The sequence below is a fragment of the Amia ocellicauda genome, chromosome 2, assembly GCF_036373705.1.
Source record: "Amia ocellicauda isolate fAmiCal2 chromosome 2, fAmiCal2.hap1, whole genome shotgun sequence".
In the NCBI taxonomy this organism is placed as follows: domain Eukaryota; kingdom Metazoa; phylum Chordata; class Actinopteri; order Amiiformes; family Amiidae; genus Amia; species Amia ocellicauda.
In genome coordinates, this window is record NC_089851.1 from 17,079,861 (window position 1) to 17,106,984 (window position 27,124).

General features: G+C 42.3%; 1 protein-coding gene across 1 annotated transcript in view; it reads left to right on the forward strand.

Annotated features, from left to right (window-relative positions):
* sntg1 (syntrophin, gamma 1) overlaps positions 1 to 27,124 on the forward strand; it is a 164,727-nt gene that overhangs the window by 117,544 nt on the left and 20,059 nt on the right. The window contains exons 7-11 of the mRNA XM_066719652.1: positions 2,706 to 2,763; positions 2,860 to 2,903; positions 3,019 to 3,060; positions 19,692 to 19,794; positions 20,205 to 20,287. Coding sequence (XP_066575749.1) covers positions 2,706 to 2,763; positions 2,860 to 2,903; positions 3,019 to 3,060; positions 19,692 to 19,794; positions 20,205 to 20,287 — 330 coding nt within the window. The remainder of the gene's footprint in view (positions 1 to 2,705; positions 2,764 to 2,859; positions 2,904 to 3,018; positions 3,061 to 19,691; positions 19,795 to 20,204; positions 20,288 to 27,124) is intronic.

Genomic DNA, 27,124 nt, shown 5'->3' on the forward strand with positions numbered 1-27,124 from the left:
CATAATTATAGGCAAATGGACTGTCCAGCATTTTCATACATAACCTTAAAAGCATGCTGGGATGTTATTTGTTTAATTAATGCATGAGCCACATCTTTGTGGAACCCCTTGCTTTCAATATACTTTGTGTCCCTGATTTACCCAGATGTCTTTTTTTGTCCACTACATATATATATATATATATATATATATATATATTGATTGCTAGTTATTGATCCCATTCCCACACATGGAAAGAGACAGGTCTGTTCCATCCTGATTGAATAGAATCACTTTTTTTTTTGTTTGTTTAATTTTGATATTATAAACCTGTGTGATTATGATTTTGTTGTCCTTGTTTTGCGTATAAAAACATTCTAAACTATTTTGTGTTGGGTGCTCTTGTTTTGTTGTTTGTCTTTCTGTACATTGCTTCATAATAAATACTTTTTGATGTGTTATAATTCTACTCTGCGTATTCGGGATTCTTTCCCTCTCCAGCTAGGACCTTGGTCATTGTGGGCCGATAAAGGAGCTCCAATCTTTGTTGTACTGAGGTGGGATACAAACAGAAGCCCCATTAGACAGTTCAGGATCTGAATCTCTTTTTAAAATCAATCTAACAGTTGAGCTGTAGCATTGCAGGGAGGTTTAATGCAGCTCTCATTCACAATACTGCAGGCTCACAGAGACCTCAGTAACCCACTGGGGTTAGTGTTGCATGGCAAGTCAAGGAAACCCCAGGTAATTTCAAGCATATTCAACCCCAGCAGTGCTCGGACAATTGCGCTTCACCCAGTGGGGCATCCTGCAGCAAGCTATGAAAGAGCACAAATTCAAACCAGTGATGTCTGCATCAATACAAATGCTAAAGTATCACAATAGTTTAAGTTTTTTTTTTGTATTATTATTTATAATCGATAATTCTATGCTAAGTAATATATATGTATAGCAGTATTCTGTAAGATACTCTGATGTTAAGAAGATATACAGCATGGAGTTATCTTAGATTTTTTGAACAAGCAATGATATAAACTGATACCTTAAATCATATAATATTATTTGATTTTCAAAAGGCCTTTGATAAGGTTTCTTATGAAAGATTAGTTCTCAAACTGTAAGCCATAGGAATACAGAGAACATATTATAGCATCTATGTTAGGATATAAAGTGTAACTTAAATCAAAGGAAGTTGTGCTAACGATGTGCAAGGCAAGGTTAAGATTAGTGTGAAAACTTCGGTTTAAAAAATCAATTGCTGCTGCGAAAGTCACTCAAAGGAGAGAAACCAGGTTGATTCTTAGTCTTGCCCAAACACAGTCAGGTTAAAGAACAATAATCTCTTCAGTCTAGAACAGAGGTGTCTTTATAGAAGAATTTAAAATCATGAAAGGAACTGACAAATTCAACCCGATTGACTTGACATTGACACACAGTGACACACAAACTCAAGTGGTAATTAAGAGGTTAATTAAGTGAAAATCAAATGGAAAGCAGGAGGAAGTTTTTAACATAGACTTACATGGGAGTCTTGAACAAGTTACCCACCCATCGTTGAGGCAGACACTTTAGGATTATTAAAAAAAATAGTATTTGAAATCCTTGGATTAAGTAGTTATTAGCATATATGTATGGGCCAATTGGCATCCTCTCATCTGTAGCATTTCTCATGTTCTTATTGTTTTTGCTATGGTGAAACAGGAAATACATGAGAGCATATTCCCAATAATGATGATGCAATTAAATCCTCTTCAAACAGGTACTTACTGCAAGCATCATGAGAGCACTTAAACATGTCATACAGAAAAAATGTATAAGGTGTGAATAATAACTCATACATTGGGACAATTATGAAACACTGAAAATATTACAGTTGACAAGCAGCTTTTCATCTTCTTCGTCTTCTCCTCCTTATAATATATACAGTAGCCTCCAAATGTACTCATATGCATTGTTAAAGGGTAATTAAGTGTAACTGAATTAGCACAAAAGTACAGGCGTTCACTCAGAATTTTTCAAAACAAATGTGCATTTCAGATTTTACACCCCTTTTAGATTGAGGTTGGGAGATTCTAATGCCCAATCAAGAGCACTGATTTTGTGCTTCGTCAACCACTTGGTCAAAGACTTGCATGTGGGCATCAGATTGTGCTGGAAAGTGTAAATGCAGCCAAGCTTGAGCTGATAGCGTGTGCGGTCAGAACATGCGGCGTTTCATTCTCGGGCACAGCTCCAAGTCCCTGATCCACAAACCCCTGAGAGAGCACCAAACCCACTGCACCAAAGGACCAGTCCCCTGATGCAGGGGGTTTGAATGTGCTACCAAGATAATTGGCAATGATGTCACCATAGCAGTCTTATTTTATAACCACTGTTACGACTCTTCTGCAAGCCCTATAAATCGACACATCACAGACACTGCCATACAACCACTCTGTATTATTAAGTATTGGTATATATTGAATCCATAAATATATTAGTTTTAATCACTGCACTTCAGGCTCAGATAACAAAGACATCATACATTAAAACAAGCAATATGTTATTGATGGCTTTCCATGGATTTGTATTATTTAAAAAAGGGTCTCATTTAACGTATTGATTACATGACAATTATATGCAGTAGCCTTTTAGAAACAAACACTGTCCTGATTGTTCTCAGGCAATTTGGAAAAATAATTATAGAAGATAATTCAGTGTTTTTTTGTTTCTGAATTTTCTTTCAGGGTGGTGCAGAACACAATATTCCAGTTGTAATATCAAAAATTTCCAAAGAACAAAAAGGTATAGAATATTTTCGTATTAAGATTAGTATTATTAGTATGATTATTGATATTACCTGCTTATATTAATGAACAATGTATCATATTATCTTTAAAGCTGAACTATCAGGACTGCTGTTCATTGGAGATGGAATCCTCCAGGTAAATATATTTAAATTATGATTAATTCCATTATACTGACTTTTAAACTGACCAATGTATTATTAATTATAATAATAATAATTATTATTATTATTGTTATTATTTTACCATTTAGATAAATGGAATAAATGTCAGAAACTACCGACATGAAGAAGTGGTGAGTAAAAACAAAACATTTTAATTTGAATGACTCATTAAGGCATATATATATATATATATATATATATACACACATACACACACACACACACAACACACACACACACACACACATTTCCACAAATGTAGTACATTGGTACTGAGGTATACAGTACTGCATGGGGCTTAATTGTGTGGAAATATTTCAGTATGTTCTCTTCAGATATCCTACACCCACGTCTGTATATTATTTCACTTTAGTTGTTACTTCAGTGTTTGAGTTGTTACCGAGCTCTGAAGCAGTTATAAAAAGCTAATCTTGAAGAGATAATACTGACAGTTAAATGATGAGGCTGAGTGTATCTCTACACAAAACAATACAAGTCGGTACAACAGGAATTTGACAACAACCCAAGCTCTTGAAGAGACACCCACATGTATATAAAGACTAAGAATTTACAACTCTTGAAGTCTACATGAAGTCAAAGAGGATAGTTTTTGTTCTGTATTTATTAACTTTTTAAAATAAAGAGCTTGTGTTTTATTTTACTTCAGTCTTGTCTGCCTGTTCAATGAGGGTCAGTTGCTATTCTTATAAACCCTGAAACAAAACAAAATGTTAATAGCTAAATGAGCTAAAATTATAAAATTAACAATGGAATGCAATTTTTAATAAATGCACATAATGTGCAGTGTTGCAAGGATATCACACTCACCTAAAGGATTATTAGGAACACCTGTTCAATTTCTCATTAATGCAATTATCTAACCAACCAATCACATGGCAGTAGCTTCAATGCATTTAGGGGTGTGGTCCTGGTCAAGACAATCTCCTGAACTCCAAACTGAATGTCTGAATGGGAAAGAAAGGTGATTTAAGCAATTTTGAGCGTGGCATGGTTGTTGGTGCCAGACGGGCCGGTCTGAGTATTTCACAATCTGCTCAGTTACTGGGATTTTCACGCACAACCATTTCTAGGGTTTACAAAGAATGGTGTGAAAAGGGAAAAACATCCAGTATGCGGCAGTCCTGTGGGCGAAAATGCCTTGTTGATGCTAGAGGTCAGAGGAGAATGGGCCGACTGATTCAAGCTGATAGAAGAGCAACTTTGACTGAAATAACCACTCGTTACAACCGAGGTATGCAGCAAAGCATTTGTGAAGCCACAACACGTACAACCTTGAGGCGGATGGGCTACAACAGCAGAAGACCCCACCGGGTACCACTCATCTCCACTACAAATAGGAAAAAGAGGCTACAATATGCACAAGCTCACCAAAATTGGACAGTTGAAGACTGGAAAAATGTTGCCTGGTCTGATGAGTCTCGATTTCTGTTGAGACATTCAGATGGTAGAGTCAGAATGTGGCGTAAACAGAATGAGAACATGGATCCATCATGCCTTGTTACCACTGTGCAGGCTGGTGGTGGTGGTGGTGTAATGGTGTGGGGGATGTTTTCTTGGCACACTTTAGGCCCCTTAGTGCCAATTGGGCATCGTTTAAATGCCACGGCCTACCTGAGCATTGTTTCTGACCATGTCCATCCCTTTATGACCACCATGTACCCATCCTCTGATGGCTACTTCCAGCAGGATAATGCACCATGTCACACAGGTCGAATCATTTCAAATTGGTTTCTTGAACATGACAATGAGTTCACTGTACTAAACTGGCCCCCACAGTCACCAGATCTCAACCCAATAGAGCATCTTTGGGATGTGGTGGAACGGGAGCTTCGTGCCCTGGATGTGCATCCCACAAATCTCCATCAACATCAAGATGCTATCCTATCAATATGGGCCAACATTTCTAAAGAATGCTTTCAGGGCCTTGTTGAATCAATGCCACGTAGAATTAAGGCAGTTCTGAAGGCAAAAGGGGGTCAAACACAGTATTAGTATGGTGTTCCTAATAATCCTTTAGGTGAGTGTATATATATACAGTGAGGGAAAAAAGTATTTGATTTTGTACGTTTGCCCACTGACAAAGAAATGATCAGTCTATAATTTTAATGGTAGGTGTATTTTAACAGTGAGATACAGAATAACAACAAAAAAATCCAGAAAAACGCATTTCAAAAAAGTTATACATTGATTTGCATGTTAATGAGGGAAATAAGTATTTGATCCCCTATCAATCAGCAAGATTTCTGGCTCCCAGGTGTCTTTTATACAGGTAACGAGCTGAGATTAGGAGCACTCTCTTAAAGGGACTGCTCCTAATCTCAGCTCGTTACCTGTATAAAAGACACCTGTCCACAGAAGCAATCAATCAATATGATTCCAAACTCTCCACCATGGCCAAGACCAAAGAGCTGTCCAAGGATGTCAGGGACAAGATTGTAGACCTACACAAGGCTGGAATGGGCTACAAGACCATCGCCAAGCAGCTTGGTGAGAAGGTGACAACAGCTGGTGTGATTATTCGCAAATGGAAGAAACACAAAATAACTGTCAGTCTCCCTCGGTCTGGGGCTCCATGCAAGATCTCACCTCGTGGAGTTTCAATGATCATAAGAACGGTGAGGAATCAGCCCAGAACTACAAGGGAGGATCTTGGGTGAGAACTCCTTCCCTCAGCCAGGGCATTGAAAATGGGTCGTGGATGGGTATTCCAGCATGACAATGACCCAAAACACACAGCCAAGGCAACAAAGTAGTGGCTCAAGAAGAAGCACATTAAGGTCCTGGAGTGGCCTAGCCAGTCTCCACACCTTAATCCCATAGGAAATCTGTGCAGGGAGCTGAAGGTTCGAGTTGCCAAACATCAGCCTCGAAATCTTAATGACTTGGAGAGGATCTGCAAAGATGAGTGGGACAAAATCCCTCCTGAGATGTGAGCAAAACTGGTGGCCAACTACAAGAAACGTCTGACCTCTGTGATTGCCAACAAGGGTTTTGCCACCAAATACTAAGTCGAAGGGGTCAAATACTTATTTCCCTCATTAACATGCAAATCAATGTATAACTTTTTTGAAATGCGTTTTTCTGGATTTTTTTGTTGTTATTCTGTATCTCACTGTTAAAATACACCTACCATTAAAATTATAGACTGATCATTTCTTTGTCAGTGGGCAAACGTACAAAATCAGCAGGGGATCAAATACTTTTTTCCCTCACTGTATACAGTACTGTGCAAAAGTTTTAGGCAGGTGTGAAAAAATGCTGTAAAGTAAGAATGCTTTCAAAAATAGTCATGTTAATAGATTATATTTCTCAATTAATAAAATGCAAAGTGAGTGAACAGAAGACAAATCTACATCAAATCTATATTTGTGTGACCACCCTTTGCCTTTAAAACAGCATCAATTCTTCTAGGTACACTTGCACACAGTTTTTGAAGGAACTTGGCAGGTAGGTTGGCCTAAACATCTTGGAGAACTAACGATAGGTTGCATATTCAACCCCGGTTATCTGAAAAAGGAAGCACTGCCCATGGGGGAGGGGTTTCTGTGCACTTCCGTAGGAACCCGATCGAAATGTCACTCTATCAAAGCTGCCATTGGCCCCTGCGCTCATCACTCAGAACAGGTCCCTTCCCTCATCCTGTTCTATAAAACGTGACGTCAGCGCAGGTTCATCCTCTTTTGCCGGGAGCATGACACCCGCGCGACCTTGCAACCCTTGGGCAGTGCTTCCTTTTTCAGATAACCAGGGTTGCATACACAACCTATCATTATCTTTCATTATCTTTGCGGCGCCCATGGAACACAGGAGCAGTTGACACCAGCTGGTTAGCCTGGCTAACGCAGGGCAACATTAGCTCTACTGTGTTAACAAAGGAACTATATACACAGCGGAACATGAGAGGCTGCTCATGTACTTACCGCTGAGGGCAGCAGCAGCAGACTCTTGCTCTATGGCACACAGCCAGAGCGGGCCACAGACCTGTTGACCAATGAACTATATACACAGCGAGGCAGCAAAACTCAAGCGCCATCAGCTGGGAACAGTGGCAGTGAGCTCCATTCTACAATTTCAGAACGGAGCCACAGTCCTGCTGTTTAACACATATTATATATATACACACATATATACATCATGAGGTGCAGGAGTTGGCTTTTGTGCCACACGAGGAACACAGGAGCAGTGGACACCTGTCGAATAACTTCACTACGTGTGAATAAATGAACTATGTACACCAGACTATGTAATAGAGCCAGAGCGGGCCACAGACCTGCTGACCAATATATACGAAGCGGGGTACAGGCCAGACACATGCACCACCGCAACACAGTTATAATGAACAAACTATATACAGGGCGGCCTCATAAGGCCACATGCCTGTAAGCCGCATGACAATCCCTGGGAACACATCAACAGGCTGTCAGTAAATCCAGGAGCAGCTCGTGTGGGTGCTCGACTGGAAGGCATAGTCTGGTGGAAGGGAAAGACACTGTTCACTAGCTCCCTCAGGATGCACTTAACAGGGGCAGACTGGGAGAGGAAAGGCAGGAGCCAGAGCCCGTAGGCTACTGGGGCTCGACTGCAGCCAACACCGGGTTCCCAATGGAAGGGACCGGTCCCGTCATATCCAACCTGTAGAACCGGGCAAATGTAAGCGGCGAGGCCCAAGCTGCAGCCACACAAATGTCTGCCAAGGGGGCACCTTGAAAAAGGGCCCACGATGTGGCAACGCCTCAAGTTGAGTGGGCCACCAGGTGATCAGGCACCGGGGTCCCGGTGGACCCGTAGGCCATGGTAATGTTGTCCACAATCCAATGCGAGAGGCACTGCTTTGAAAGCGCCTGGCCCTGTGTCCGCTCTCCATAAGACACAAACAGTTGGTCTGAGCGCCAAATGTCCTTAGTGCGTTCAAAATAACACCTGAGGGCCCGCACAGGGCAGAGCAGGTGAAGCCGACTCTCTTGTTCTGAAGCGAAGGGAGGAGGATGAAAAGCCATCAACTCAATAGGCCTGTTGACATGAAATGAAGACAGCACTTTCGGGAGGAACGCAGGGTTAGGCCACAAAACAGACACACGATGGGTGTACGGACAGGGCGTGTAACTTGCTCATGCATTTTGCAGAGGTGATTGCCATCAAAAACTCAGTCTTAAGTGACACCAGCTTCAGCTCAGCTGAGTTCAGTGGCTCAAATGGGGCTTGGGAAAGTGCGACCAGCACTACATCAAGACGCTGTGCGGGCAGTGAAAGGGTTTGAGGAGGCTGTAGCCGTCGAGTTCCTTTTAAAAACTGCGCAGCCAGAAAATGAGACCCAGGAGGCTCGCCATCAATCCGGACATGACATGCGGAGATGGTCTCCAGATACACTTTGAGCATGGACGGGGACTTGCCCTAGTCCAACAGCTATTGTAGAAATTGCAATATGACCCTGATGGGGCAATTAATTGGGTCTTGACCGCCATCTTGGCACCAGGTGCTAAGCGTCCACCAGCGGTAGGAATACTGCGACCTCGTTGAGGGAGCTCTCGCCGACTGAATAGTGGCTACTACCGCGTTCGACAGACCCCAGGCAATCAATCGCTCCCACTCAGGGGCCAGGCCCAGAGCTGGCGGAGGCCCGGATTGGGGTGCCAAAGCATGCCCTGCACCTGGGACAACAAGTCCGCTCTCACTGGGAGCTGCCAAAGCTCTACATGGAGGAGGGCAATCAGGTCTGCGAACCACAATCTGCGAGGCCCCCATGGGGATATCAGCAGAACTGTCGCTCGTTCTCTCTTGAACTTCTACTGGACCACTGGGAGAAGGGGGAACAGTGGGAACGCGTAAAGGAGACAGCGTGGCCATGTGTGGGCTAGCGTGTCGATCCCTAGGGTTCCTGGGTGGTCTCGGACGGAGAACCATAGTGGGCAGTGTGTGGACTCTGCCGAGGCAAAGAGATCCACGTCCGCACTGTCGAACCGACTCCACAGTTGTTGTACCACAAGCGGGTGGAGGCACCATTCCGAGACCAGAGGGCCTCCCTGAGAGAGGAGGTCCGCCGCCATGTTGGACAGGCCTGGGAGGTGAACTGCTCTGATGGAGCAGAACCGTGGCTGCGCCAACAGAAGCAGGCAGCCAGACAGTACAGTCTGCACGACCGGAGACCTCCTTGCCTGTTGATATAGGCAACCACCGCTGTGTTGTCCGTCCAAACCAGCACATGTCTGTCCCGCAGGACTGGCAGGAAATGAGACAGTCCAAGGAGTACTGCTTGTAACTCCAGGATGTTGATATGGAGGGACCATGCGGGCTCCGTCCACCTGCCTCGGACTCCACGTCCATCGCAGACTGCTCCCCAACCTTGCTTGCAGGCATCTGTCGTCATGACTGCTCAGTTGTAGACTGGCCCCAGGGGCACACCAAGGGTCAAATTGTGAGGGCTCCGCCACCAACGGAGCGCCTTCCAGCACGCCGGAGTGACTGTGACACGGCGTGCTCGATTGCGGTGAGGGTGCATCCTGAGAGACCTGAACCACCACTGCAGCAGCCTCAACTGGAGAAGGCTGAGGGGGAGGGTCTATGATGCAGCCACTAAGAGGCCCAGCGGCCTCATGTGTGTATTGAGGCCGAAGGGGAGAACAGCAAACTCGAACACTCGCCCCTCGAAGGCGAAGCGGAGAAACTTCCTGTGTGGGAAGTAAGCATCTTTCAGATCCACCGTGGTGAACCAGTCGCTGGGCTTGATGGCCTGGGACATGGTGCGCAGGTTGAGCATCTTGAAACGGTGCGGAAACCGCCATCTTTCTTGGGCACAAGGAAGTGTGGGGAGTAAAATCCCTCGTGCTGTAATGGCGGGGGCACTTCGCGGATTGCTTTCTTCTCCAGGAGAGTGGCGATTTCAACGCGAAGCGCAACACACTGCAACAGGTCCCTCACTCGCTTCCACACCACGTCCTGTCTAAAATTGCAGGGAGTCTTAGGTGCGGAGTTGCCAATTTGAGAGTTGCTGTGGGGTGTAAGGGTGGGCCAGAGGCTGCTGGAATGCCTCAGGGACAGGGCTTGGGTGGCAGAGGGGGTGGGGTAGGGCTGGGTCCCCTCCTACCACGAGCCGCCGTGTGCCGCTGGGGGCCAGGGCGGCGAACCTGGGGGGGCACCTGCCTGCCGGTGATGCACTGGCGGAGATCAGCAGGTGGGCTGGGCTGTGACCTGGGCTGTGGTCCGGCCTGTGGCCTAGGCTGTGGCCTGGGAGCCGTGGTCTACGGGGTAGACCCAGGCCAGCTGCAGGGTCTGCGCCCTCTCCTGGAGGGTGCGTGTGACCATCTCCTCCACAGAGGGGTCAGGGATCGCTGTGGCGGCGCACACCACGGGCACGTCAGGCAGGGGTGGCGCGGCTGTCGCAGGGGGGGCAGCTGCTGTGGCAGGTGCGGGAGCGACAGCCGGCGCAGCAGCGGGAGTAGGTGGGGACGCCAGCGCAGGAGGCACGGCTGTCCCCAACACTACCATCCTGGAGGAGGAGACGGAGGGGCTCGGGGAGAGGCGGAGATCCAGTGCCCCCGAGGCCCCTCGCTGGAGTGGGGGATCGCCAGGCGCCCGGTAAGATGGCGGACCTCCGGGCACGCCGTAGCGGACCCAGAAGTCGCGGTCAAATCGCACCCGCTGTCGGTGCCCAGACAGACGTGGCTTAAGACTTCCCCACTCCAGGAGGGGAAGGTGCGCTGGCCGCAAGCGACACAGTGGCGGGGGCGAGAGGAGCTCATCGCCAAGCTCCGAGCACACACGGAAACGTGCAGCAGAGGCTCCGATCAGTGTTTGCACCGGGGGCATACAACAACTGGAACGCCTCTGCAACAAGTGGAGCAACTTGTGGACCCGCTGCTGTAAGTGCGTCTCCACCCAGCAACATTTATATACACAGGGGCACTGTGACACCAACCACACTCAACCTTGCTGTTGCCGGACTGAACACTGTGTATACCAAGCACAAGGTGCTGGATAAAAGCGCCGCGTAGGCCCGTAGGCTTAACCACACTGTTTGTGCTGGGGTTTCTGGGGACACCAGGTGACGCGGAGTCCAGGGTCCATGGGGGCCGAGGGTAGTAGACCACCAGCCGTAGCGGGATCTAAAACTGAGGCACGCACGCATGGACCGGGAGGGCTATCAGTGCTCGTTCTCAGCAAACTGAGAGAGTGAGATCTCCTACAGCTGCAGCCGCGGGCTGTAGTGTGGGCACAAGCCGCCGGAAGAGCACCTCACGTGGGCGAGATCTCTTACGACACACCGCGGCTCCGGCCGGGCAGCTGGGCCACGGATTTTACTGCCGCTGCTAGCACTCCTGCTGTGGAGGAAAAAGCCCTGTGGACAAAAAACCAACACAGCAAGCAGTCGGAATATATATATCATTATATAAACACAACTATTATTTTTAAAAGGCTCTTCTTGTGAACGAAACTGAAACCGAAAGCGCAGCCGGACCTCCAGTATGCGGACGGGACAGAATCGGGAGTAGCTATCAATAATAACTAAACACACACAAGACAGAGACGATGTGTAGCGAAAACGGTGGTGAACAACACTATAATTGAGCCAGCCAGCCAAAATATATAACAAACAAATTATAACAAACACAGACACAGAGAGCTTACGTTCCTGAGTCCAGCGAAATGACAAAAGAGGACAAACCTGTGCTGACGTCACGTTTTATAGAACAGGATGTGGGACCACACTTTGGACCAGACTTCTCCAGGCAGTAGATGGGTGTACCAGGGTCCCACTGTTTTCTGTCAATTTTGAGATGATGGCACTGCTGGACATCTTCCGATTGCGAAGGGAAGTAAGCATCATGTGTCTTTCATCTGCTGCATTAAGTTTCCTTGGCCGACCACTGTGTCTACAGTCCTTAACGTTGCCCGTTTCTTTGTGCTTCTTCAAAAGAGCTTGGACAGCACATCTGGAAACCCCTATCTGCCTTGACATTTCTGCCTGGGAGAGACCTTGTATCTTGTTGCTGTGCTCAGTCTTGCCATGGTGTATGACTTTTGACAGTAAACTGTCTTCAGCAACCTCACCTTGTTAGCTGAGTTTGGCTGTTCCTCACCCAGTTTTATTCCTCCTACACAGCTGTTTCTGTTTCAGTTATTGATTGTGTTTCAACCTACATGTTGAATTGATGATCATTAGCACCTGTTTGGTATAATTGTTTAATCATACACTGGACTATATGCCTACAAATTCCCTGACTTTGTGCAAGTGTACCTAGAAGAATGGATGCTGTTTTGAAGGCAAAGGGTGGTCACACCAAATATGGATTTGATTTAGATTTGTCTTCTGTTCACTCACTTTGCATTTAGTTAACTCATACATATAATCTATGAACATGTCTATTTTTGAAAGCATTCTTACTTTACAGCATTTTTCCACACCTGCCTAAAACTTTTGCACAGTACTATATATATATATATAATTATTATTTATGTATGTGCCCCCAAATAACAGTGAGAGAAGCATTTTTGTTGTTGTTGTTTTAATCATTGGCTTTTATAAAGTGTGCATAACACATGAAAGGCAAAAAAGAAAACCTAAACCAAATAACCAGTCATTAAATCTAGGATCAATTACTAATAATATAACAAAGCATTCAGTTTTGAATAAAAAAAAGTACCTGTCACTTTAAATAAAAATCCAAAATAATGCCATAATGCCACAGGCACAGCCTACATACATGTTGTTGAGTTCCAAACAGTCTAAGATGTGTGAATCACATTTTAATTTAAAATCTCTCCATTTTAAGTAATTGAGTGTCAGAGCATTTAACACCTGTTTAAATGTAGCTGTATATTTTAGAGGGAAACTGCTGAATTGATACAATCCTGGAGGTAATACTCAAGAAACAGTAGGAGAAATGAGAGTTTGTATGCAGAAATCTTGCTGATAAAGCTTCCATTTATAGCTCAGGATACTTGACAAGTGCATGCCATTTACATTTTCATGAATAAAATTACAGGTCCTTGTTAAAGGATATTGCTCTTTTGCACCATTTTTATTGATAATCTAAAAAGGTTATGACTGCACATATGCATAACGTTCCTTCTAAACTGTTATTATAAGTAGTGGAATGAAAAACAAATCCATTATGGATATTGGCTTTGTATCATTTTACTGTGTAAAAGATACTTCACTGACATCAATGTGGCACAGAACCACGTATGTACTTGTGTTATTGTTTATATACAGTATGCTACAAACAATGGAAATAATTCAAAGAAGAGTGATGTGTCCTTGAAAATAGGGTCAATCTAATCTTCACTGTTTTCCTGATTTAGTTTCATTCCAAAGCCTTTCTATGAGGCTGAGGTCAGGGCTCTTTGCTAGTAGTTGAATGTTTTCAGTGCTATTCTCATTTATCCATTGTGTAACCCTCCCAGCTCTGTTAAATAGTGCATTATTAGGTCTGGGCCCCTACCATCTTGTCCAAAATATCACATTATGCACTGGTGTTCATAGAGTCATTAACTAAACAGCCTCCCAAGTCCAAAACCACGAGAAGCATACTGACAGTGCCACCTTCACAATGAATGGGCAGGATGGGAAGTAAATGAGCATTATATATACTTGTATGAATATACATATTTATAATTTTCAATTAGTATATGACAGTATCTGTAGCAATGGTGGAAGAGGCCACAACATGTGAGCAGATGAATTGGCAAGAACATAAGAGAGGTCAGGTACTAAATCTTAATCCATGGTGTTATCGGCAACAAGCTCAACCCACATGAGCTACCCTGCCTCTTTATATATATGTACTATTTTTTTTAAGTTGTCATGGTAATGTATTATAAGGATTTACTGTCAATTAACATGCACAGCACTGATAACATTTATTTCTCTGTCAGCACTTTCAAATAACCCATAAATCACTGAGATAATGCTAAAAACAACATTATCTCTATCTAAATATTTATTTAACTGCAAGGCAAAAGTTGAACAAAGACCTCCACTCAATGTGAATGTATGTTCAGCACACAATACATAATTTAGAAATGTTTCTTCCCAATAGCAGTATGACTCAATAGTTCTGCTGAACGAACCTGTGGATATAAATGACTATTATGGAGTAGGTCCTAGTAACTTTATTTATGTTTCAGTGATGTTGTGCTGGTTATTGAGAACCCTGGATTATAGCTTTTTTTTAATATATATAGCAATGACGGCAGAAAACAAGTCAAGTGCAAAGAAAAACACCACTAAACAAAATTGTGGCTTGGTAGTTAACAAAAAGCAGCAAATGGACAGCTCTTTTTAATACCTGCAGTTAAATAGATTCAGCAACTTGCAAGTGGATCAGATTTATAGAGAAATCAAAGCATTTATGTAAATGTAGATAGTAAGAACAATAACAAATGTCACATAGTAGGTATCAATCACATTTTGCAGTTCAATAAGCCACAAGACCTTTCATTAAACAGCTTTAGGGCAGGCAGACCTCGACATCATGCCAGTACGTCTCATTAATCCAATGACTGAGCAGTCTCCAAGACATGCAGACAGTCTGTCTGATAGGTAGGCTTTATTGAACCACAGGTACACAAACACAGCCTTTCTGATACACAGTTCGCTTATTAGTCATTTTAGTAAATTAACATTGCAGTACCAAGTGGTAAATAACACACAAGAGTTTGGGCCCTGGGTGAGTTGCGTTTATGTTGGCTGCATTAACTTCCTAAACAATCCCAAAAACCTGGCCTCCCATCAGAACTTGTTGAGGACAGACAGGCACTGTCAAGCTTCTCTTCTGTATGCTACTAGTAGTTGGAAACTGAAGTTAACAAGTGCCCTTTATCCCATTTGGGCAAAGCTATGTGTTTGCTGACATACATGGGAGCAGAATTGTGACTATTAATCTGCTGCCTAGTGCCTGTGACTTGGGTACCTCTCCACAACTGGGATGGGCCCTTAACTTGTTATCTACTGTAAGGGTATGGACTGTACCTGTGTTCTGCCTCTCTCCTTCTAAAGCCTTGGCATGGTGGTGTCATACGTCTGTGACTGCACACAACTCCCAGTGAATACAGCTCATCTCTGAGGTCTTGCAATCCCTCCGGCCTGCACTCGTATTTGACTTTCTTTCCTTGTGGAAGCTTGCACTGTCACCACACTGATCCTGAAGTTTACATACATGGTGCTCGTTCTCTCCAGCAGTGTCCCCCTTCTCCAATGTGGTACTATAATCTTTGTTGTCACTGCTTTATCTCCCCAAGATGACCTTTCTCACATTAGATCACATCCCCAGGGGTATTCTGCCGAAATTATTTGGTAGAGTCTCAGAGGAGTCATCCCCTCCTGGGTATAGTCAGAGTCCAGCTTGGAGCATATGATAGAACTCAGAGAAGCAATCCAAGCTTTTTTATAAGGTCTAAAAAAAAAAAAACACCCAATGATTATCTATCCTCTTTCAGGTTGTCAAACTGCCACAATGCGTTTTCTTTCTAATTCTCTGTCAGCACTTCATAGACCGCTTATCTGTATCTTCAAATATTCAGATATATCTCTAAATAATGTAATGATATCTTTAAATGATTTAGAGATATCTGCAAACCATTTAGAGATATCTAAATAAGGTGCTTTTTAAAGATATGTCAATGATTTGCAGATATCTCTAAATTATTTGAAGATATCTCAAAATGATTTAAAGATATCTTTAAATTATTTAGAGATAGCTGCAAATCCTTCAAGATATCTCATTTAAAAGTACATTCAATGATTTGCAGATATCTTTAAATGATCTAGAGATATCTTGAAATATTTTCAGATATCTTTAAATGAATTAAAGATATCTCTAAATGATAATTTGGCTTGCCAGATTATCTGGCTTTGACACCAGTGTAGCATCTTCCCTATCTAAACAGAGTTACAAGACACTGGCAAGGTGGATGCAAATAATGTCTTGATGTAATGCTTTACAACAGCACAGTCTACTATATGAGACTAATAATTAGTTACAGGAAAGTCAATATTATTCTAATCCTCTTAACATTGAAACAAGAAGCAATAATATTAAACAGGAAATGTGTCATAAACAATAAGGGCAATGTGAAAGAGTCTAACCGAACACATAAGGCAGAGGTGAAGATGTTCTTGGATCAAAGTGAAAAGGCTACTATCAGAAGTTGGAATATACAGGCTGACCAATTTGGAAAACATGTTTGATTCAAATTTAAACACAATAAAACTGCTGTTGATTTATAAACCCATACACATTGAAAGCATTTGTTCTAGACTTTCTTTGTTAACTTTGATTCAGATAAATGTGTTGTGACCTTCCATCCTTCATGTCAAGACAAATATATGACAATGATTGAACACTAGGATTATAATTTCTTATGAGGAATGTGAAACAGGTCTGACATTATTCATTTTATTCTTCCAATGAACAGCAAATTAGGCATGTTTGGAGCTTGGCAACAACATTATGTGGGTAAAAATCTCAGTGACTAAAAGCTTTGAGCTATATCGGAAATGCACAATAGTTTTAATTTCCATGAAACACATTTTTTTGAAGCCTGGAAGACAAATATTTAGTAGCAATAAACAACCATGTTTAACAATTAATTGTACGCCTAAAGTCTGTATAATAAAAAGGTAACTTACAACCAAAACACATTTGTTTGTGACTGATAAAACTTAACAATTCGGTTAACAAATAAATCCACACTAATTAAATAGAAAAACATTAACTATTTCGCCTTACTGTTCTCAGTGTATTTGATCATTTTATAATAACTATGCTCTGAAACATCTGCATAACGGGCACACTGCCAGTGTCTTAAGTGCACTCTCCTTAACCATGATGTCCACATACCCAGTGCAGCTATATGGAAGCTCCATTGTGTGTATACAGCTAGGTTTTAGTGCTTTATGAATCATACAACAAAAACATAATGTATAAACTACTCAAGGTCATGTTAATATTCTAACACTGAAATAAGATACAAGTAATTTTGTTCTGAAATGATTGCGTCTGTACAGCAGGGGTTACCCATTGACTTCTAACAAAGCAGCTCCAGAGTTAGCACCCATGTGACGTGAGCGGGACATGATAAGCACATTCCACAGAAAATTTCGGTGGAGTTCCCCTGGTGGAGTTCCCCTGACTTGAAAGATAAACATTGTAATTTTTTTAGAGAAATAGCGATGGTTCACTATTTCTGTAATAAATGAAGAATGTTTTTATTACATTGACAAATACCAGATAAATGGAACAATGCAAACATCATTCTCCACAAGAAAGGAGACAGATCAGAGAACATCTGAAGAACTATAGGCCCGTTAGTCTACTTCCAATCTTATACAATATATTTACAAAGATATTAACATCACCTTCAAGACACACCCAACCAAGTGAACAAGCAGGATTCAGAAGTGGATCTAACACGAAGGATCATATACAAGTTGTCTGAGAAGTATTTGGAAAGATACAAAGAATATGAGCTTCGTCTGTGTCTGGGCTTGTTACCTCCGAGAAAGCATTTGATTCAATATATACAAACTCAGTCATCAGAGCTCTAAGAAATAAAGATATTGGGGAAACCTATATAACTCTTATGAAATATATCTATAACAATGCTACATCAACAATCTGACTCCACCAAGAGAGTAGACACAATCTCTCCAAAACTCTTCACATGAACTCTTGAAGAAGTGTTCCAGACTTGGACTAGAAAGAAAAAGGAATCAAGTCAAACGGAGCTTATTTGAACAACTTTTGTTTTGCCAATGACAAAATATATACACACACCTGTTTTCACTGTGAATAGATAGTGTTTGAAAAAATGTGTCATTCTGCTGCACTAGTAAATGCAATAAATATTGTCTGATATTGTTTTTTGTCATACTATATGAAACAAAATTGGACCCAGCAGAATAAAGAGAGGGAGAAGGCAAAGAATACCTTTGTGTAACTGAAGCAGATACATCTCAACCCATAGTACTGTGATCTATAGGACTGAAGCTATCACAGAAATAACATTTTGAAAACCAAATACATTATCACTGTCACATGGAAGGATCTCCTGCTGTGTTTCTGAAATCATTTATGGTGGTTTCAGACATTTTCTTCTAACACTCCTTTTAAAGAGATTTGTTGCTTTCTGGCTTTTGTAAAAATGTGAAGAATATATATGCTCATCTGTTGGTAAAAGATACAATTTTCAGTCAATTAGATGACTCTCAGCAGGTTTATTTTATAACATTAAAATTGTTTTATTTTCTTTTTTTTATTCAAAGCATATTACAAATGGAAGCATTTTCGGTTTAACATCACAGGTTGTATAATTTAAACTTGGTTTCTCTGCCTGGCATTCAAATAACAATATTATTATCCAGTTATTATACTAAGTACGCACTCTGCAGACGTAATTTCAAATTTATGAAAAACAAACTAACCATGGATGCATGAATAAAAATAAAAATGACTTGATAATTACTTGATTGATTGTGTATGTTTCACAAAAAGGCACTCCTCATTAACAAATTCTACCAGCCTACCAAATTATGGATTAAAACTCACGGACCTTTTTAGTTATTTGAGTACAAAAAAACTAAATTTTAACAATTTGTAAAGACATTTTTTTTACAATGCTGAAACTTTTAAATTACCCAACGGAGTTTCACAATCTATACCACATAAAATAATCTGTGTCAAGAAAACCGAATGTGCCTAATGGCATTTTGAAACAGCTGAGAAAACATACCCCTTGAAATCACGTTTGAACATGAACCTGTCAGCAACTCTTTCTTAAAAACAACCAGGATGTCTCACACTAAAATGAAATATTGATGATCAACATTTATCATTCCATGGCTCATATTTATTCATATGTACCCGTAGTTCGTCCAGTTGTTAATCCCTTTGAAGACAGGCAACATCATATACAATGTGAATAACATACAGTTGCATGCACCCAAATGTGTTCATATATTTGTGAGTTGTTAAATGTTAACTGCTTGATAGAATTACTATGTTCATAGTTTGATTTTCATATATATCAGACTTGGACATTGAAAATAACTTACCTGTAAAATGTTAATTAACCTTATATAAATATATAAGACACATAAAATAAAATAAAATAAAATAAAATAAAATAAAATAAAATAAAATAGCTAGTGATATGGTATTACTTATTCCTGTCATGCAAAGGATGCACATTTCTTGTCTTTGTAATAAATTCAGTAAGACGAAGGGATAATTAAATTAAACGTACCAAGAAGTCATAGATAGTGTAGACTTTAGTGCTTTAGATTAATATATCATGACAATGTCCTCTCTTACAGCTATGTTACTGTAGTTGTGTAAATTATTAGCAATTAGGCTTAATGAATAGTTATTTATTCACCTAGTACCTACAATAACAATAGTTGTTGATCTTCATTCATATTTTTATTATATGGAGTTAAGAACCACAGAAATAGTATATTTGCATCCTGTATTTAACACTGACGGCAGGGGGTGGCAATCAGACGTCATTCATCAGGTTCCAAAGCAGATATGCAGTCTCCAGGGAAGTTCATTACAAGTTCCTCAGCAACTAAACAGTTATTTTCAGAGGTAATGTTGATTAGGTACGTCATCACTTATTATATGCCTTGTAATCTAGAAACTGTCCATCAATATTTATAATTAATTAAACTTATACTTAAAGCTAATAAGTTTCTCTAATGATGGAAAAATATGGTAAAATTCTACTTCACATTGTATTTCAGGTACAAGTTTTGAGAAATGCAGGAGAAGAAGTTACACTTACAGTTTCCTTTCTGAAAAAGACTCCGGCCTTTCTTAAACTTCCTCTCTGTGAAGATTGTACATGTATGTGTTTTCTAAATACAGTGTTACACACAACATCACTATTTCTATCAGTTCTCGAAAAATGCAAACATTGCTGCCTGCTGTCTTTTTTATGCAAATTAACTTTGATGTAAAAGTCTTTAACTTTTTTGATGTAGGAATACTTGATAATGATAATAAGACTGATTTCACACTTTCACTATAATCAAGATATGTGTACAAAAAGTATTACTATTATACAGTCTTTATGTTTGATTACATGTAGACATATTTATGTTTTAGAATTATAAAGGGTTACCCTATCTGTTGAAAAGAGTCACTATGATACATTTTTGTTGTTTGAAATTTGGTAATCTACACATTAGAAATTCAACTAGATAGCAACAAATATTATTTTTTAAGTGCATCATTAATCTTTTTGCCTTCAATAGGTATTCCCAGTGATCAAAGCAGTGGGACCTCGTCCCCTTTATGTGACAGTGGATTGCATTTGAACTACCATCCCAACAATACGGTACAATTTCCATCACTCTTATTTTTGTTTAAATGCCTGACATTCCTAGGCCTTTAAAATCATAAAAAATACCCCCCTGGTATCTGTGCTCTCTTATCCAGTTTTATACCCTGTATGCAGTATGATTTATATGGCAGACATAGGCTATGGAAAAATGCAGTATCAGTAAATATGTGTGAAATAATGATGTGCATTTACCTTGCTTCTGCCATATTATTTCTGCAAAATAAAGGGGGAGTACATTGTGTATATTCTCGTTTTGCTATTTTAATTCTGTACAAACAGGAATGTTGTATCACACACAAATGGTATAATTCTACCCCCATGCTATATCTGAAAAATACTTAAAGCAAAACAACATATATATATTAAATGGATTATCCTCTAATGGAAGAACCATTCAAGGAAAAGATGGACAGCAGCTTCCATATATAAACTGTCTATAATCATCGATTTAATAAAATGAGAGGTTGCTTGTGCAACCCTGGTTATCTGAAAAAGGAAGCACTGCCCAAGGGGGAGGGGTTATTGTATAACAAAACCGTCGTAGGGGAGGAGGCAGTGGGCTGATAAGGGAGCCTGCCCCGAGGTGACCGCTAGGGGCCTCGGCAACACAACTCCAGACAGTAACCTCAGGGGCCCTGTAGGGCCGCACCTGAGCCGCCCAGGAGTGAGGACCGTAGTCACGCTCTTACCGGGAACTGTCTAGAATCATCATATACAAGGCGGAGCTACAGAGGTCAACTCTTACGTCCTCCGCTCAAAATAGCAAGGCCGGCTGCTCTACTAGTGCAGCTAGGAATGAAGCCGTATCTACTTGCACAATATCTGGCGTGGGCAATCAAGAACTTTGTGCGGTCTCCACACATTATCATGGCAGTGGACCCCTGATCAAATAGGAAAGGGGCCAGAGAACCAATGAAAAAACAACAGAATATATAGCTGGCTAGTCAACAGAGTAGGAGAGCTGAACAACAATATACAATATGTACAGTGAGGGAAAAAAGTATTTGATCCCCTGCTGATTTTGTACGTTTGCCCACTGACAAAGAAATGATCAGTCTATAATTTTAATGGTAGGTGTATTTTAACAGTGAGAGACAGAATAACAACAGAAAAATCCAGAAAAACGCATTTCAAATAAGTTATAAATTGATTTGCATGTTAATGAGGGAAATAAGTATTTGACCCCTTCGACTTAGTACTTGGTGGCAAAACCCTTGTTGGCAATCACAGAGGTCAGATGTTTCTTGTAGTTGGCCACCAGGTTTGCACACATCTCAGGAGGGATTTTGTCCCACTCCTCTTTGCAGATCCTCTCCAAGTCATTAAGGTTTCGAGGCTGATGTTTGGCAACTCGAACCTTCAGCTCCCTCCACAGATTTTCTATGGGATTAAGGTCTGGAGACTGGCTAGGCCACTCCAGGACCTTAATGTGCTTCTTCTTGAGCCACTATTTTGTTGCCTTGGCTGTGTGTTTTGGGTCATTGTCATGCTGGAATACCCATCCACGACCCATTTTCAATGCCCTGGCTGAGGGAAGGAGGTTCTCACCCAAGATTTGATGGTACATGGCCCCGTCCATCGTCCCTTTGATGCGGTGCAGTTGTCCTGTCCCCTTAGCAGAAAAACACCCCCAAAGCATAATGTTTCCACCTCCATGTTTGACGGTGGGGATGGTGTTCTTGGGGTCATTCCTCCTCCTCCAAACACGGCGAGTTGAGTTGATGCCAAAGAGCTCGATTTTGGTCTCATCTGACCACAACACTTTCACCTAGTTCTCCTCTGAATCATTCAGATGTTGGCAAACTTCAGACGGGCCTGTACATGTGCTTTCTTGAGCAGGGGGACCTTGCGGGCGCTGCAGGATTTCAGTCCTTCATGGCGTAGTGTGTTACCAATTGTTTTCTTGGTGACTATGGTCCCAGCTGCCTTGAGATCATTAACAAGATCTTCCCGTGTAGGTCTGGACTGATTCCTCACCATTCTCATGATCATTGAAACTCCACGAGGTGAGATCTTACATGGAGCCCCAGACCGAGGGAGACTGACAGTTATTTTGTGTTTCTTCCATTTGCGAATAATCCCACCAACTGTTGTCACATTCTCACCAAGCTGCTTGGCGATGGTCTTGTAGCCCATTCCAGCCTTGTGTAGGTCTACAATCTTGTCCCTGACATCCTTGGACAGCTCTTTGGTCTTGGCCATGGTGGAGAGTTTGGAATCATATTGATCGATTGCTTCTGTGGACAGGTGTCTTTTATACAGGTAATGAGCTGAGATTAGGAGCACTCCAAGGGAGTGCTCCTAATCTCAGCTCATTACCTGTATAAAAGATCCAGAAATCTTGCTGATTGATAGGGGATCAAATACTTATTTCCCTCATTAACATGCAAATCAATTTATAACTTTTTTGAACTGCGTTTTTCTGGACTTTTTTGTTGTTATTCTGTCTCTCACTGTTAAAATACACCTACCATTAAAAGTATAGACTGATAATTTCTTTGTCAGTGGGCAAACGTACAAAATCAGCAGGGGATCAAATACTTTTTTCCCTCACTGTACATACTGCGCGACAGCAAGACCTTCATGCTCGTCAGCACACAGCACAGCAGCATCCAACTCTATTGTGCTGACAATTAGATTTCGTACAACGAACTATATACACCACGGGGTACAGGAACCTGCTCATGCGCCACACGTGGGACATCAGAGCAGTGGCCGCTTGCTCCACTAGCACAGCTAGAAGCAAAGCCACACCAGCTTGACCATGTCGTGACAAACAAACTATATACATCACGGGGCGCAGGAGCCGGCTCATGCGCCACACGTGGAACACAGGAGCAGTTGACACCTGCCAAATAGCGCAGCTAGCGCAGGGCAACTACAGCTCTTACCGTGTTAATAAATTAACTATGTACACAGCGGGGCACTGGAGAAACTCAAGCGCCCTCCGCTGGAGGACAACAGCAGCGGTCCCCTTGCTCCATGTCATACATAGCCAGAGCGGGCCACAGACCTGCTGACCAAGGAACTATACACACAGTGAGGCAGCGAAATTCAAGCGCCATCAGCTGGGAACAGTGGCAGTGAGCTCTGTGCTGCACAGGTCAGACAGAGCCACAGTCCTGCTGTTTAACACATATTATATACATGTATACAGAACGGGGTAGAGGCCAGACACATGCACCACCACAACACAATGCATAATGATCAAACTATATACAGAGTGGTCTCGTAAGGCAACGTGCCTGTAAGCCGCATGACAGACCCTGGGAACACATCAACAGGCTGTCAGTAAATTCAGGAGCGTGGGTGCTTGACTGGAAGGCATAGTCTGGTGGAAGCTCCCTCAGGATGCACTTCAGGGGCAGACTGGGAGAGGAAAAGGCAGGAGCCAGAGCCCATAGGCTACTGGGGCTCGACTGCAGCCAACACCGGGTTCCCAATTGAAGGGACCGGTCCCGTCATGTCCAACCTGTAGAACCAGGCAAGCGGCGAGGCCCAAGCTGCAGCCACACAAATGTCTGCCAAGGGGGCGCCTTGAAAAAGGGCCCAAGATGTGGCAACGCCTTGAGTCGAGTGAGTTCAGGCACCGGGGTCCCAGTGGACTCGTAGGTTATGGTAATGGTGTCCACATTCCAATGCGAGAGGCGCTGCTTTGATAGCACCTGGCCCTGTGTCCGCGCTCCATCAGACACAAACAGTTGGTCTGAGTGCCAAAAGTCCTTAGTGCGTTCCAAATAACACCTGAGGGCCCGCACAGGGCAGAGCAGGTGAAGCCAACTCTCTTGCTCTGAAGCGAAGGGAGGAGGATGAAAAGCCATCAACTCAATAGGCCTGTTGACAAGGAATAGAGACAGCACTTTCTGGAGAAACGCAGGGTTAGGCCGTAGCGTGACCCCGGAGCCATCTCCCACAAAATGGTCACACGATGGGGACATCAAGTCTACTCTCACTGGGAGCTGCCAAGGCTCACATGAAGGAAGGCGATCAGGTCTGCGAACCAGAATCTGCAAGGCCACCAAGGGGCTATCAGCAGAACTGTTGCTCGTTCTCTTCTGACCTTCTCCAGGACCACTGGAAGACGGGGGAACAGTGGGGACGCATAAAAGAGACAGCGCGGCCACGTGTGGGCTAGCGCGTCGATCCCTAGGGTTCCTGAGCAGTCTTGGACAGAGAACTAAAGTGGGTAGTGTGTGGACTCTGCCGAGGCAAAGAGATCCAGGTCCGCCCTGCCGAACCGGCTCCACAGTTGCCGTATCACAGACGGGTGGAGGCACCATTCCGAGACCGGGGGGCCTCCCCGAGAGAAGAGGTCCGCCGCTGTGTTGGCCAGGCCTGGGAGGTGAACTGCTCTGATGGAGCAGAACCGTGGCTGCACCCACAGAAGCAGACGGCGTGCTAGACAGTACAGTCTGCACAACCAGAGACATCCTTGCCTGTTGATATAGGCGACCACCGCTGTGTTGTCCGTCCGAACCAGCACATGTCTGTCCCGCAGGACTGGCAGGAAATGAGACAGTTCAAGGAGTACTGCTTGTAACTCCAGGATGTTGATATGGAGGGCCTATGCTGGCTCTGTCCACCTGCCTCAGACTCCACGTCCGTCGCAGACTCCTCCCCAACCCTGCTTGCAGGCGTCTGTCGGCATACTGCTCAGTGGTAGACTGGCCCCAGGGACACACTCCGCCACCAACGGAGCACCTTCCTCAATTGCAGTGAGGATGCATCTTGAGAGACCTGAACCACCACTGCAATGGCCTCAATTTGAGGAGGCCGAGGGGGAAGGTCTGTGATGCATCCACTAGGAGGTCCAGCAGCCTCTGGCAAAGGCACACCCTGACACGAGCTCCCAGTTGGAAGAGGGAGAGACACGTGTGTATTGAGGCAACTCTCTCTGGCGCCAGTTTGGCGAGCATGGCAACGGAATCGAGGCGCAGTCCGAGGAACTGTGGCTGCAGAGTTGGCGTCAGGTGGCTCTTCTCTCGATTGACCTGAAGGCCCAATTCGGAGAGACTGCCTAAAATCAGGTTCGTATGATCCAGGCGAAGTAGCAAAAGAGGTTGAACCTACAGCTTTGATAGAGTGACGTTTCGATCAGGTTCCTATGGCAGTGCGCAGAAACCCCTCCCCCTTGGGCAGTGCTTCTGACTTGAAAGATAAACATTGTTAATTTTTTAGAGAAATAGCGATGGTTCACTATTTCTGTAATAAATGAAGAATGTTTTTATTACATTGACAAATACCAAAAAAATGGAACAATGCAAACATCATTCTCCACAAGAAAGGAGACAGATCAGAGAACATCTGAAGAACTATAGGCCCGTTAGTCTACTTCCCATCTTATACAATATATTTACAAAGATATTAACATCACCTTCAAGACACACCCAACCAAGTGAACAAGCAGGATTCAGAAGTGGATCTAACAAGAAGGATCATATACAAGTTGTCTGAGAAGTATTTGGAAAGATACAAAGAATATGAGCTTCGTCTGTGTCTGGGCTTGTTACCTCCAAGAAAGCATTTGATTCAATATATACAAACTCAGTCATCAGAGCTCTAAGAAATAAAGATATTGGGGAAACCTATATAACTCTTATGAAATATATCTATAACAATGCTACATCAACAATCTGACTCCACCAAGAGAGGGTACTTCATGTAGACACAATCTCTCCAAAACTCTTCACATTAACTCTTGAAGAAGTGTTCCAGACTTGGACTAGAAAGAAAAAGGAATCAAGTCAAACGGAGCTTATTTGAACAACTTTTGTTTTGCCAATGACAAAATATATACACACACCTGTTTTCACTGTGAATAGATAGTGTTTGAAAAAAGGTGTCATTCTGCTGCACTAGTAAATGCAATAAATATTGTCTGATATTGTTTTTTGTCATACTATATGAAACAAAATTGGACCCAGCAGAATAAAGAAAGGGAGAAGGCAAAGAATACCTTTGTGTTACTGAAGCAGAAACATCTCAACCCATAGTACTGTGATCTATAGGACTGAAGCTATCACAGAAATAACATTTTGAAAACCAAATACATTATCACTGTCACATGGAAGGATTATAAATCTCCTGCTGTGTTTCTGAAATCATTTATGGTGGTTTCAGACATTTTCTTCTAACACTCCTTTTAAAGAGATTTGTTGCTTTCTGGCTTTTGTAAAAATGTGAAGAATATATATGCTCATCTGTTGGTAAAAGATACAATTTTCAGTCAATTAGATGACTCTCAGCAGGTTTATTTTACAACATTAAAATTGTTTTATTTTCTTTTTTTTATTCAAAGCATATTACAAATGGAAGCATTTTCGGTTTAACATCACAGGTTGTATAATTTAAACTTGGTTTCTCTGCCTGGCATTCAAATAACAATGTTATTATCCAGTTATTATACTCAACATTAGGTGCCAGAGTGCTCAAAATAAATTGTATTCTCATGGGAATCTCTGTAGGTCACTTTGTTTCAGGCCAAATATTTTGTATCTATACTTTTTTATAATCTGCAAAATATACATAAATATATCTGTTTGGATATTCAAATTGTGACTATAACAGACCAAAAGAAAATCTAATAAAAATAGAGAAGTGTATTCATTTATTTGTTTGTTTCTTAGCTTGTGTATTACTAACATGAATTTTATGTATTTGTTAGTTATATACATGTATACAGTTGTGAGTTAAATATGAGAATAAGATACCATTTGTATTTGAAACTGCTTGTCTTTTGTATGCCTGTGCAAAGGATAAGAACTTGATTGACATAAATTAAAGGAAATGCCTGTGGCTTGGCCTGTGAAGGAATTGACTGAATGATCTCCA